We start from the raw sequence: 11,200 nt of genomic DNA on the forward strand, positions 1-11,200 counted from the left end.
TCATGGAACACAACCATGGTCATATTCTGTAGTAGGGGTAAGACAGGAGCAGTCCAGGATATTATGTTCATGTCTTGTCCCCACAGAAACTTCAGCAGCTGCAGAACTTCAATACACTAATGGCAATTATTGGAGGTCTGTGCCACAGTTCCATTTCCAGACTCAAGGATACCAGTTCCCATGTGTCTCATGATGTCCACAAAGTAAATATAATTCTACATTATTTCCTAAACAATGGTTTGTCTATTACTGAACCAATATGATCCAAAATGTAATCTTTTATTTGGAACTTAAAATTGGTCCCTGGTGGCCTCCAGATGGAGCTAGGCTGGTGGCCACCAGATGGAGCTAGGCTGGTGGCCACCAGATGGAGCTAGGCTGGTGGCCACCAGATGGAGCTAGGCTGGTGGCCACCAGATGGAGCTAGGCTGGTGGCCACCAGATGGAGCTAGGCTGGTGGCCACCAGATGGAGCTAGGCTGGTGGCCACCAGATGAAGCTAGGCTGGTGGCCAACAGATGGAGCTAGGCTGGTGGCCAACAGATGGAGCTAGGCTGGTGGTTACCAGATGAAGCTAGGCTGGTGGTTACCAGATGAAGCTAGGCTGGTGGCCACCAGATGGAGCTAGGCTGGTGGTTATTGGCCATCAGATGAAGTTAAATTTCATAGCAATAAATTGTTCTACGCTTAGCTAATATACTGTGATAATAGCTGTATTTCAATGTAATTTTCTCACTCATCGCAGGTCCTCAATGAGATGACAGACCTCCTATCCTCATGCAGAAACTATGATAATTACCGTAGAGTATACAATGAGTGCAGCAACTTCAAGATTCCCATCCTTGGGGTGCACCTGAAAGATTTGATTGCTCTGCATGAGGCCATGCCAGACTTTGTGGAAGAGAAGAAAATCAATGTGCCCAAGCTGCACGCCATGTACAACCACATCAATGAGCTCATCCAGTTACAGAACATTGCCCCCCCACTGGATGCCAATATGGACCTTGTGCATCTCCTGACGGTGAGTCCAAGACTTTACACCAGGCACGTCCACTTTGTGGTATGATCTCACAATGGGGAGCAACGTGTTAGAGCTGGACGCTATAATCTACAAGCCATATACAGTCACATGTATCTCCAGTTGTGGCTAAATTCCTCGTTCTTTCTCTCGGGGAACATTCAGAACTTAATATGTCAATTAAACCTTATTCTCTGTATTTTGCAGCTCTCCCTTGACTTATATTACACAGAGGATGAAATGTATGAGCTGTCATATGCAAGGGAGCCAAGGAATCATCGGGCACCGGTGAGGAACTTCAATTTTTTTTTTAAGTCTAATGACTCCACCATAAAAAGCACATTATCGGAAATTTTACCAGGGATTGAATGCTTCAAAAATTAAAAGTGCCGGTGTCACCCATAGCAGAGTCTAACAATCATTTCTCTATTGTTTGCTGGAATATGATAGACAGAGCCTCCTTGGTTGCTCTGGGCAACCCCTGCACTCGGCTGTTAAAGAAGCTTTGGTACATCTACCTCTTTGTCTTGAAACTGGATATATACCGGTCGCAGGCTGCGATTTGATAATATGATTTCTGCTTTTTTTTAGGTCAACTAGTAATTAGAATCCGAGTTCTTTATCGCTGCATACATTACTGCTATCACTTATGTAACACCCATTACGTGCTTGCATAAGCAGCTACCTAGCTGACATGTGATGCACTTCATTCCGTAGCCTGCAGTACATGTTCATTGCCAGGAGCTGGAACTGGATACTGTTTATCGGAGATAACACGTTAAATCCGAGATTTGAATAAATACAGCTGCCGACTTCTATGTTAGCTTTAGCTGCACGTTACACCCTTACAGAATGCTCATTCGGTTCCCTAACTGCGTTCCTTGGGACGCCTGACGTATACGGTGGGAAATGTTACTGGGGAATACTGGAAAAAGACATGCAGCCTGGGTGTAAAGCGAGACATATAAATAGCAGTAGAATGTCAACAGTGACACCTCACCTGCGTGTGCACACACACACACACACATTATCTGTGAGCCCCGATGGGGGATTGCTGTGCTGTCATTGGCTGAGAGCCGCAGATCGTTCTGCAAAGCGCTCACAGCTCTCGCCGTACAGTGCAAACGTTAATCATTACCCGCATGGAACAATGAGCGACGTAGTCTTCCTATGCTGGGACTTCTTTACGAGATAAACTTTAGTACTTTGCTTATATATTCTTTTAATTTACTTTGTTGTTTTTTTAGTTATTTTACTTGTTTAGTTATTTTATCAGTTTAGTGGAGTACTGTAATTATGTACGTTGTTTTATTTTTATTTTTTATGGTTATTCAATCTGAGCACTTTTTCTCTCTCTCTGAACAGCCGGTGACACCATCCAAGCCTCCCGTTGTTGCAGACTGGGCATCCGGTGTTTCTCCTAAGCCAGACCCAAAAACCATCAGCAAACACGTGCAGAGGATGGTAGATGTAAGTAAGCCGCCTAGATTATACCCCTTTTACACCCAAATCCCGTATCCGACCCGGCATTTGGATCAAAGCCAGGTCGGATCCGGGATTTGCACAGTTTACACTGCAGTGCCTACCCGCAGTGTAGACGGAGGCTGTGATTGGAGATGACATCATCTCTTAGTACCGGGACCACCGATCGTCACACACAGACATCCATTCACCTACTCCCTGCCTCCGCTGCTGTCTGCACAGTACAGCAGATAGCAGAGGAGGCTGTGTGCACCCCCACCAACCTCCATACAAGGGCTAATCGGGGATTTGTTTCAATGTTTAATGGAAGTAATTGGATACCCCCTTCAACTTGGTGTTCTACCACGTATTGATGTCTGGCCATTGACCACAACTGATTTACGTACTTTGTATCTCTTTGCACACAGCTGAAGTGTGTGGAGTTACTGCAGGGGTTCTCAAACTCAGTCCTCAGGACCCCAGACAGTTCACGTTTTCCAGGTCACCAGGCAGGCGCACAGGTGCACTCATTGACACATTTTAAAAGGTCCACAGGTGGATCTAATTAAATAAATTGCGATTCTGTGAGGAGACCTGGAAAATGTGCACTGTGTGGGGTCCTGAGGACCGAGTTTGAGAACCTGTGGGTTACTGTATCATGTCCAGGATGAATGACTTCTTGTCCTAGTTTTGTAAAGTGAACGTTCTCTCCTTTAATACTTGTAGTCTGTATTTAAAAATTACGACCTGGACCAGGACGGGTATATATCCCAGGAGGAATTTGAGAAGATTGCCACCAGCTTCCCATTCTCTTTCTGTGTGATGGATAAGGACAGGTGAGCTCGTGAAACGCCACCAGGTATACATGATATGATGTTTTAGCAGAGTATATAATATACAATGTACAGAGCAAACATTGGAGGTTTTCACATGTCCTTTTCATGCGATTGTGATATGAGGCGCATTCCCGTGCGTCTTGTATCACAATCGCAGATTAGACAAACTGCCATGGATCGCATACATCATATGCTAAAGGACTGCATACGATACATCATATGCTAAAGACTGATACATCATATGCTAAAGGACTGCATATGATGTATCATATGCAATTCTTTTAACCCGGGTTCCGCCGGGTGAGTTGGCGGGGTATTGTATGCGATACCTCCCACTAGTGAATGGGAACCTTTAGGATTCTATCCTGTTCTTCAGGGCACCATGCCTAAAGTAATAATAAAAATAATAACAATTTTATTTATATAGCGCTCTTTTTCCAATAGGACTTAACAGATATAAAAAATGTAATACAGTACAGGAACAATGAAGTACAGAAAAGCTTTTCTTAAACAATATTCATGGAATTACGGAAATGCTTGAGTAAACAGGAAAGCCTCAAGTCTGTTTTTTGAAGGATTCTAGAGTACAGCGCATTACATGTATTAATTACCCCTGCCATTCATCCTAGTTACCCCAGCATGCCCCGCTTCATTGAACACTTAAGAAGTGCTCCTCACAGTGTAGTGAGGGACACCAATTATTTCCTTTCTTTTTTTTTTTAGAACACTTTAATTGGACACCTGCTTATTGAAAAAGGTGCATTAAATGTGTTAGTTAATTATCAGTCTACAGCAGTGTATGTATGTATGTATGTATGTATGTATGTATGTATATATGTTGTTGAACTACACCTCCCAGCATGCCCTGCTACAGTTTTGCTATTTGGCCATGCTAAAACTGTTGCAGGGCATGCTGGGATGTGTAGTGCAACAACAGCTGGAGGGCCAAAGGTCCCCTATCCCTCTAGTGCCGTGTATCCCTAGTACTAACTCACTTCATGTTTGGTCTCCTCTCCGAATAGGGAGGGACAGATCAGCAGACAAGAGATCACAGCGTATTTCATGCGAGCCAGTTCCATATGCTCCAAACTTGGTTTAGGCTTCCTCCATAACTTCCAGGAGACCACCTACCTGCGCCCTACCTTTTGTGACAACTGTGCTGGATTTGTGAGTATCTCAGATAATTGGAAATCTGTCTGGTGACCTGAATACGTTGCATGAGTAGGAAAGGGATAATATCAAAGGGGTCTTTGTACTAAAGTCTTGGAGAGTGATAAAGTTCCAGCCAGTAAGCACCTAACTGCCATTGTCCTGACTGGTTACAGAGCCGGAGTTTTAGAGCCCCTCTCCTGATTAACAGGCGCAAATACAAAATAAGCTGTGCTCGCTAATATTGAGCAATAATCAAGGGTCTGGTACAATTTATTGGCCCAAAAATACTCGCCCGCCAACCGGCATCTAGGTGACCCCGTATATATCTGGTGGGTCCCCAATATTACCTTACCTTCATTGTGCCTTCAGTTCTACTATGCAGCCTGTGGATACCAAACTGGTTGTACCATTTAGATCAGGTGGGGAAGGGTGCAACTCCAAGGTGAAGGAGTCCCAACTTTCAGGTGTACAGAGTACATATATAGGAGGGGGAGGGGGGGGGTTGATCTTGATAAGACATCCAGGTTTGTAACCCTGCTCGCCACCTCTATGGGGGGAATTCAAGTGTTCACAAGAAGCAATACAAAGTGCGCTAACCTGCTTATACCGCTCTGTGTGTACAGGCTGAGTGACGCTAACCTTCTGTTTTTCCAGCTGTGGGGTGTGATTAAGCAAGGATACCGCTGCAAAGGTAAGTGCTGTGTATTCACATTTATCATTTACATCCACACAGATTGTCTGGCGGGCTATTGTCCCCAGTTACCTGCCATCTTGTGCACTGGACCATTCTAAATAATCTGATTACACCACTGAGGCACTAGGACACAAAGGGGTCCATGTACCAAGCTCTGGAGAGAGATAATGTGGACGGAGATAAAGTACCAGTCAATCAGCTCTCAACTGCCATGTCACAGGCTGCGTTTGAAAAATGAGCTGATTGGTTGGCACTTTGGGCCTTATTCAGATCTGAGCTCAGTACAAATTTGTTCCGAAAATGGTCAAAACCATGTGCACTGCAGGTGGGGCAGATGTAACCTGTGCAAAGAGAGTTAAATTTGGGTGTGGTGTGCTGAAACTGAAATCTAAATTGCAGTGTAAAAATAATGCAGCCAGTATTTACCCTGCACAGAAACAAAATAACTCACACAAATCTAACTCTCTCTGCACAGGTTACATCTGCCCCACCTGCAGTGCACATGGTTTTGCCCATTTTCCGAACAAATTTGTACTGAGCTCAGACCTGAATAAGGCCCTTTATCTCCAAGGCTTAATACATAGTCCCCAACATAATGGAATGGGATAATTTGGTCTACAGCAAGTTGGTCAACAGTCATTAGGTCGACATGGGGGGGTTTTCACTGTTTTTTTACCCAAATGTTTTATTCTCACACCACGCCCTAGTGGATGGTAGGGCATGAAATACCACCTGTCGGCACATGTCGGGTTCAAAAGCCCCATGTCGACCTATTGACTCTGGACCATGTCAACTTAATGCTTGTGTCGACCTAATGATCTGTCGATCTAAAGCCATGTCGACTTTGACTCATGTCGACCAATTTGCTGTAGACCAAATGACTGTATCCCAACGTAATGGCTTGCTGCATTCTGCAGTGTCCCCTGGCTTCTGTACATTGTAAACAACCCACAGGAGCGCCCATCGATAACGGGAACACACTAGATCTGCGGTAGCCAACCCTAGTCCTCGAGAGCTACCAACAATGCAGGTTTTGCAGGTCTCCTCACAGAATCACAAGTGAGCTAATTAGCTCCATCTGTGGATTTTTTAAAATGTGTCAGTGATTAATGAGTGCAGCTGTGCAGCAGCTAGGTTGTCTGGAAAATGTGAACTGTTGGTAGCTCTCGAGGGCTAGGGTTGGCTACCACTGCACTAGATTATGTGCACAATAACGTTACTGTGAAATATTGGTAACTATTATTGTCCAATGTGTACGTACCTTTAGCTCCAGGAAAGCTCTGGTAGATTAGGGGAGAGGAGAGGTAGAGGGGAGGGATAGGAGGTTTTTGCAGCCTAGAGGCAGAATCTGTGTGCGTAGGCGTTGTTGTCAACTCATGTTGACCTTTTTTCTGTGCCGACCTTGTGCGCGTCTTTTGTTGTCATCCCAGACATTGTCTACAGCAGGCATTCCCAACCACGGTCCTCAAGGCACACCAACAGTGCAGGTTTTAGTGATATCCAGGCTTGAGCACAGGTGACTTAATTAGTACCTGAGTGATTCTGATTTATCCATCTGTGCTGAAACCTGGATATCACTAAAACCTGCACTGTTGGTGTGCCTTGAGGACCGTGGTTGGGAATGCCTGGTCTACAGAACGAACCACTCCCTGCCTGGTGCAGTGTTCAGAAAACATATCAGGCAGGTCAGTGCCCCCCATGGGCTACGGCACCCTCTTTAAATGCTCATCACAGGCCAACCCCGTGTAGTAACCCACAGTAAATGCTCATATGATTGTGTGCTACCTAATACCAATCCTGCACTTCTCTGTGTGTGACAGACTGCGGGATGAACTGCCACAAGCAGTGTAAAGAGTTGGTGGTGTTTGAATGTAAGAAAAGGTCGAAGAGCCCCATGGGGGACAGCAGTTTGTCTCCTGATTCTGGGCGGAGTGTTGTCTTCTTACCTGACAGCAAAGAGACAGCAAACGGTAAGTATGTGTATGTGGCTCCTACTAGCCCCAACTGTAATGTCACTGTGTATAGACTGGCTGCACGGGCCCCAGCGCCTATGAATGTAACATAATCTTACTAGGTCCAAGGCTCCGAGCAGCTGTATTACAGACTTGCTTCTTGGCTGCCCTCTAGTGGCTGCATAATGTTGTGCAAGCAGCTGAAAGCTGAATTTCAAACTGACATTTGTGTTCATGCCAAAACGAGACACCAATGTATTCCCTGTGTACGTAGCTGCAGCGAAAGTGATATTTTATGAATGGATGTTATAATGGTTGGTGACTAATGTCAAACAAAAACAGTAACTTAGTGCTTTTGTTTCTCAGACTGCCTAGTGGACGAGGACCCATTCACTTACACGAATGGGGAAGACAGTGAGCACACGGAGGTCAGCAAAGACAGAACGATCATGCTAATGGGCAGCTCAGCACAGAAGATCTCTGTACGGTTACAGCCCACGGTCAGACACCGCAGCACGCAGACAGATGGCAGCCCCCCAAGCCCCGCATTACAGATACCCTCCCCGCACCACTGCCGCAGCCCGTCGCCTTGCCCCAGTCCCATTCTAATCCGGAGACGGGCATATGCCAAGTGGGAGAATAAAGACTCCTTACGCAAAGCCAGAGAGGAGAGACGTGGAAATAAACCGCCGACGCAAGAGCTGGAAAAGGTTAACACAATATCTGTATACTGTCTATGTCTTGTACTCAGACAAAGTTTGGCTGCACCATTAACAGTTTTTGGGGCTGCAGAGCTAACCATCCACTTCTTTCCTTTCCTAATAGGAAAGATCATTCCTGAAGGAAGAGAACACGAATCTGCGGGTCCAGCTTAAAGACGCTAACAGACGAATTGAAGCTTTGCGCGCGGAACTCAGGCAGTATGTTGTGGACAGTGAGCCTGTTGGCAAGGGATCATAGCAATAGGAGGTGCCGGATCTTTTTCCTTGCCAAGGATTGTATACAAAGCAACCGCTGCTGCCATACGGGATGATGGACACACTTGCGGGATCTCTGCATTGTAACACGGTGTGATAAATCCTTGTTACTGCTCTGCGGAGCCCCTGGTGGCCGTGCAGAGTAAGACATGCACTCAGTATTCACATGGTTACTGAACGCACCAGTTCTCAGGCTCCAGCGCGTGGGTCGGTTAGAGAGCCCTCCCACGTTATTATTTATTGTGCATAGACTCAGGGTGTTGATCACCTACACAGGGTGTGTAACGTGTTTAGTTGCTCCTACATGGACAAACATACTGTATGTTGTGTTTTGTTTCCCCGCCCTGTTGGCAGCGTTGGCATCTAACACGCCTGCAGGACTTCTGCCACGGTGCACACACTTCTGCGTCCTAGAACTGTCAGCTGAACAAAGCAGCTCTGTGCATTTGGGTGTCACGCCCTGGGTCTTCAGCAGCTGCAAATTCCAATGACTGCAACGTATTAGAACCGCGTGACAGGTCGCGGCACAGACACGTTCCAGGAAACAGATCAGTCTGATGTAATACAGAAGAAGATTCAACCTGGGCAGGACCATGGTGACGGAATTTAGCAATCATTGTAAAAATATATATTTTATTACGTTGTAGAATATTGGATCCAATTAAATATTGCAGTATTTGTCATGTACTCGGTGTGTAGCAATCAGGCGCACGTCTCCCCTACATGCAGGTCAGCAACCGTTCTAGCATCACTTGTTTTCTCTTTTGAAGAAGAGCTTGGACGCAGGAGCATGGAGAACGGGATACTTATGGATGACAGACACTGGCACCCTAAAGGAGGGAATTCCAATAGGGGTCAGGCGAGTATACCTGACCCTGTTAGGATTCCTCCTAACTTTACTGTTCATAGCAGGAGCACATATTCACAGTGCAGAAATCCCACTGGAAACATCAGGTATTTTGATTGCGATAACATGGCACTAATAATAAGTAGGGGGATCACCCACACAGCATTCCTATAGGCCAGTGGTAGCCAACCCTAGCCCTCGAGAGCTACCAACAGTTCACATTTTCCAGACAACCTAGCTGCTGCACAGCTGCACTTATTAATCACTGACACATTTTAAAAGATACACAGATGGAGCTAATTAGCTCACTTGTGATTCTGTGAGGAGACCTGCAAAACATGCACTGTTGGTAGCTCTCGAGGACTAGGGTTGGCTACCCCAGCTATAGGCAGTCTGGAAATGGCAAGCTGTGCCTTGTGTTACTCCAGCATTCTACACCTTCCGATTCCGTGTCACTCCAACCTACTGCCCCACTGAGTCACCCAAGCCTAAACCGCCCCCCCCACCGGTGTCACTTCAGACTGCTTCCTCCCCCCCCCCCCCCCCCCTGCAGCTTTTGGTCCACAGTCTTTCCAGACTCCTGCACCCCTGTCAGTGCAGTTCTGACACTACAGTCTCCTGCACCCCAGCCATCTGCCCCCCTGTGTCACTAAGTAGAGTCCCATTAACACCCCCTTTATGCACCAAAAACCTGTGTATACAGATTTCATTTTTTTATCTCAATAAAATATACCCTACCGGACATTGGCTTCCCTGAGCAGACACTCCTTCAGTCACTGTTCACTAGAAAATGCCTGTTTGTGTAGGAATATAACTGATGTCATCATCATAGAACAAAGGCTCAACCAGCTACATGTCCCTCCATCTCTCCTGCACCCAGCCTGTCATGCCAGCCTCCTTGCCCCCAGTGTCACTGCAGCCCGTCAGTTTCCGGCACAGATTGTTGGTTGTATTGATCAGTGTCCATGCAGCGCACAATAGGCTGATGCTACATTTACCTTGTACGGATAACAGATTATTTGCATAACAGGGGAATGACGACAAATATTAATATAATTTTTTGGATTAAAACCCATCTCATCCGGGTTGGGATCATTTGGTCTACAGCATTATTGTCGACAGTCATTAGGTCGACATGGGAAAAAGTAGACATGGTTCTAGGTCGAAAGGTCATTAGGTGAAAAGGTCGACATGGGGTTTTTCACTTTTTTACCTGAATGTCAACACAGTCGACATGGACACAGTTTAAAGTGCACTCGCAATGCGTCAGGCACGGTGCCTCGCTATGCTGGGCGCGCTATTTTTTTTCTCCTACCACGCCCTAGTGCAGGGGTGGGCCACATGCGACCCGCGAAACGCTCGCATCTGGCCCGCCACTCCTGAGTGTAGCACAATTACAAGCGGCCCCCCACAATGAAGTTCCTGAACAGCAGAGGTCCCGCTGCCACGATACATGATCGCGCCATCCCCACACAGCACAGGGACTTTTTAAAGTGCCTTCGTTGCTGCTCTGTGCTCTCCTAACTAGTTCCACTGCCGCCATCCCCAAACAGCACTACTGGGAGTGTGGGAGGGGACACGGTCACGCGGTGGCCACACCAACCAATGGCAGGGAGGCGGCTGCTGCGTGACCGCATCCCCTCCCACACTCCCAGTAGTGCTGTGCGGGGATGGCGCGGCGCTGTCATGCATCGGCGGCAGCGGAACTAGTTAGGACTGGAGAGCACAGAGCAGCATCAAAGGCACTTTAAAAAGTCAGAATCCTCCTGTCCTGATCAATCAGGGATCCATACTTGGTTGGAGACACTCGTCTCACCCTCTGGCACACATGGATGTGTCTCCACATAGTCCACAGGAGAGCTCTCACCTGACAACAGGTCAGTCATGTCATTTCACCTTGCACTAAAAATCTATTATTCTTAAATCCGGAGAGTGCCGCCTGTTTCTTCTACTTGTTGCTCTCACAGCAGGGGGATGTAAAAACCGTATATATATATATATATATATATATATATATATATATATATATATATATATATATATATATATATATATATATATATATATATATATATACATATATATATATATATATATATACACACATACATAAATACATACACACACACATATGTACATGGTTGTGTAGGTAGGGGCCAGTCCTGGAAGACGCTGGGTGGCTTGCGGGGCAGCACTATGCTTTGATTGACAGATATTTTGTGTGCGGCCCTTGAATATTTATTGGAAGTATAAAGCGGCCCCCC

At 46.2% G+C, this 11,200-nt stretch overlaps 1 protein-coding gene across 4 annotated transcripts in view; it reads left to right on the plus strand.

Annotated features, from left to right (window-relative positions):
* The window catches only part of RASGRP1 (RAS guanyl releasing protein 1), a 93,057-nt gene extending 83,955 nt beyond the window's left edge, over nt 1–9,102 (plus strand). For all 4 annotated transcript variants that reach the window (XM_083167762.1, XM_083167761.1, XM_083167760.1 and 1 more), the window contains 10 exons: nt 87–203; nt 745–1,020; nt 1,225–1,305; nt 2,383–2,487; nt 3,205–3,314; nt 4,337–4,481; nt 5,121–5,157; nt 6,981–7,130; nt 7,479–7,822; nt 7,938–9,102. In XM_083167762.1, coding sequence (XP_083023888.1) covers nt 87–203; nt 745–1,020; nt 1,225–1,305; nt 2,383–2,487; nt 3,205–3,314; nt 4,337–4,481; nt 5,121–5,157; nt 6,981–7,130; nt 7,479–7,822; nt 7,938–8,072 — 1,500 coding nt within the window. In that variant the 3' untranslated portion in view covers nt 8,073–9,102. The remainder of the gene's footprint in view (nt 1–86; nt 204–744; nt 1,021–1,224; nt 1,306–2,382; nt 2,488–3,204; nt 3,315–4,336; nt 4,482–5,120; nt 5,158–6,980; nt 7,131–7,478; nt 7,823–7,937) is intronic.
* The last annotated feature ends 2,098 nt before the right edge of the window (nt 9,103–11,200 follow it).

Source organism: Crinia signifera, chromosome 12 (assembly GCF_055691185.1).
Source record: "Crinia signifera chromosome 12, ASM5569118v1, whole genome shotgun sequence".
In the NCBI taxonomy this organism is placed as follows: domain Eukaryota; kingdom Metazoa; phylum Chordata; class Amphibia; order Anura; family Myobatrachidae; genus Crinia; species Crinia signifera.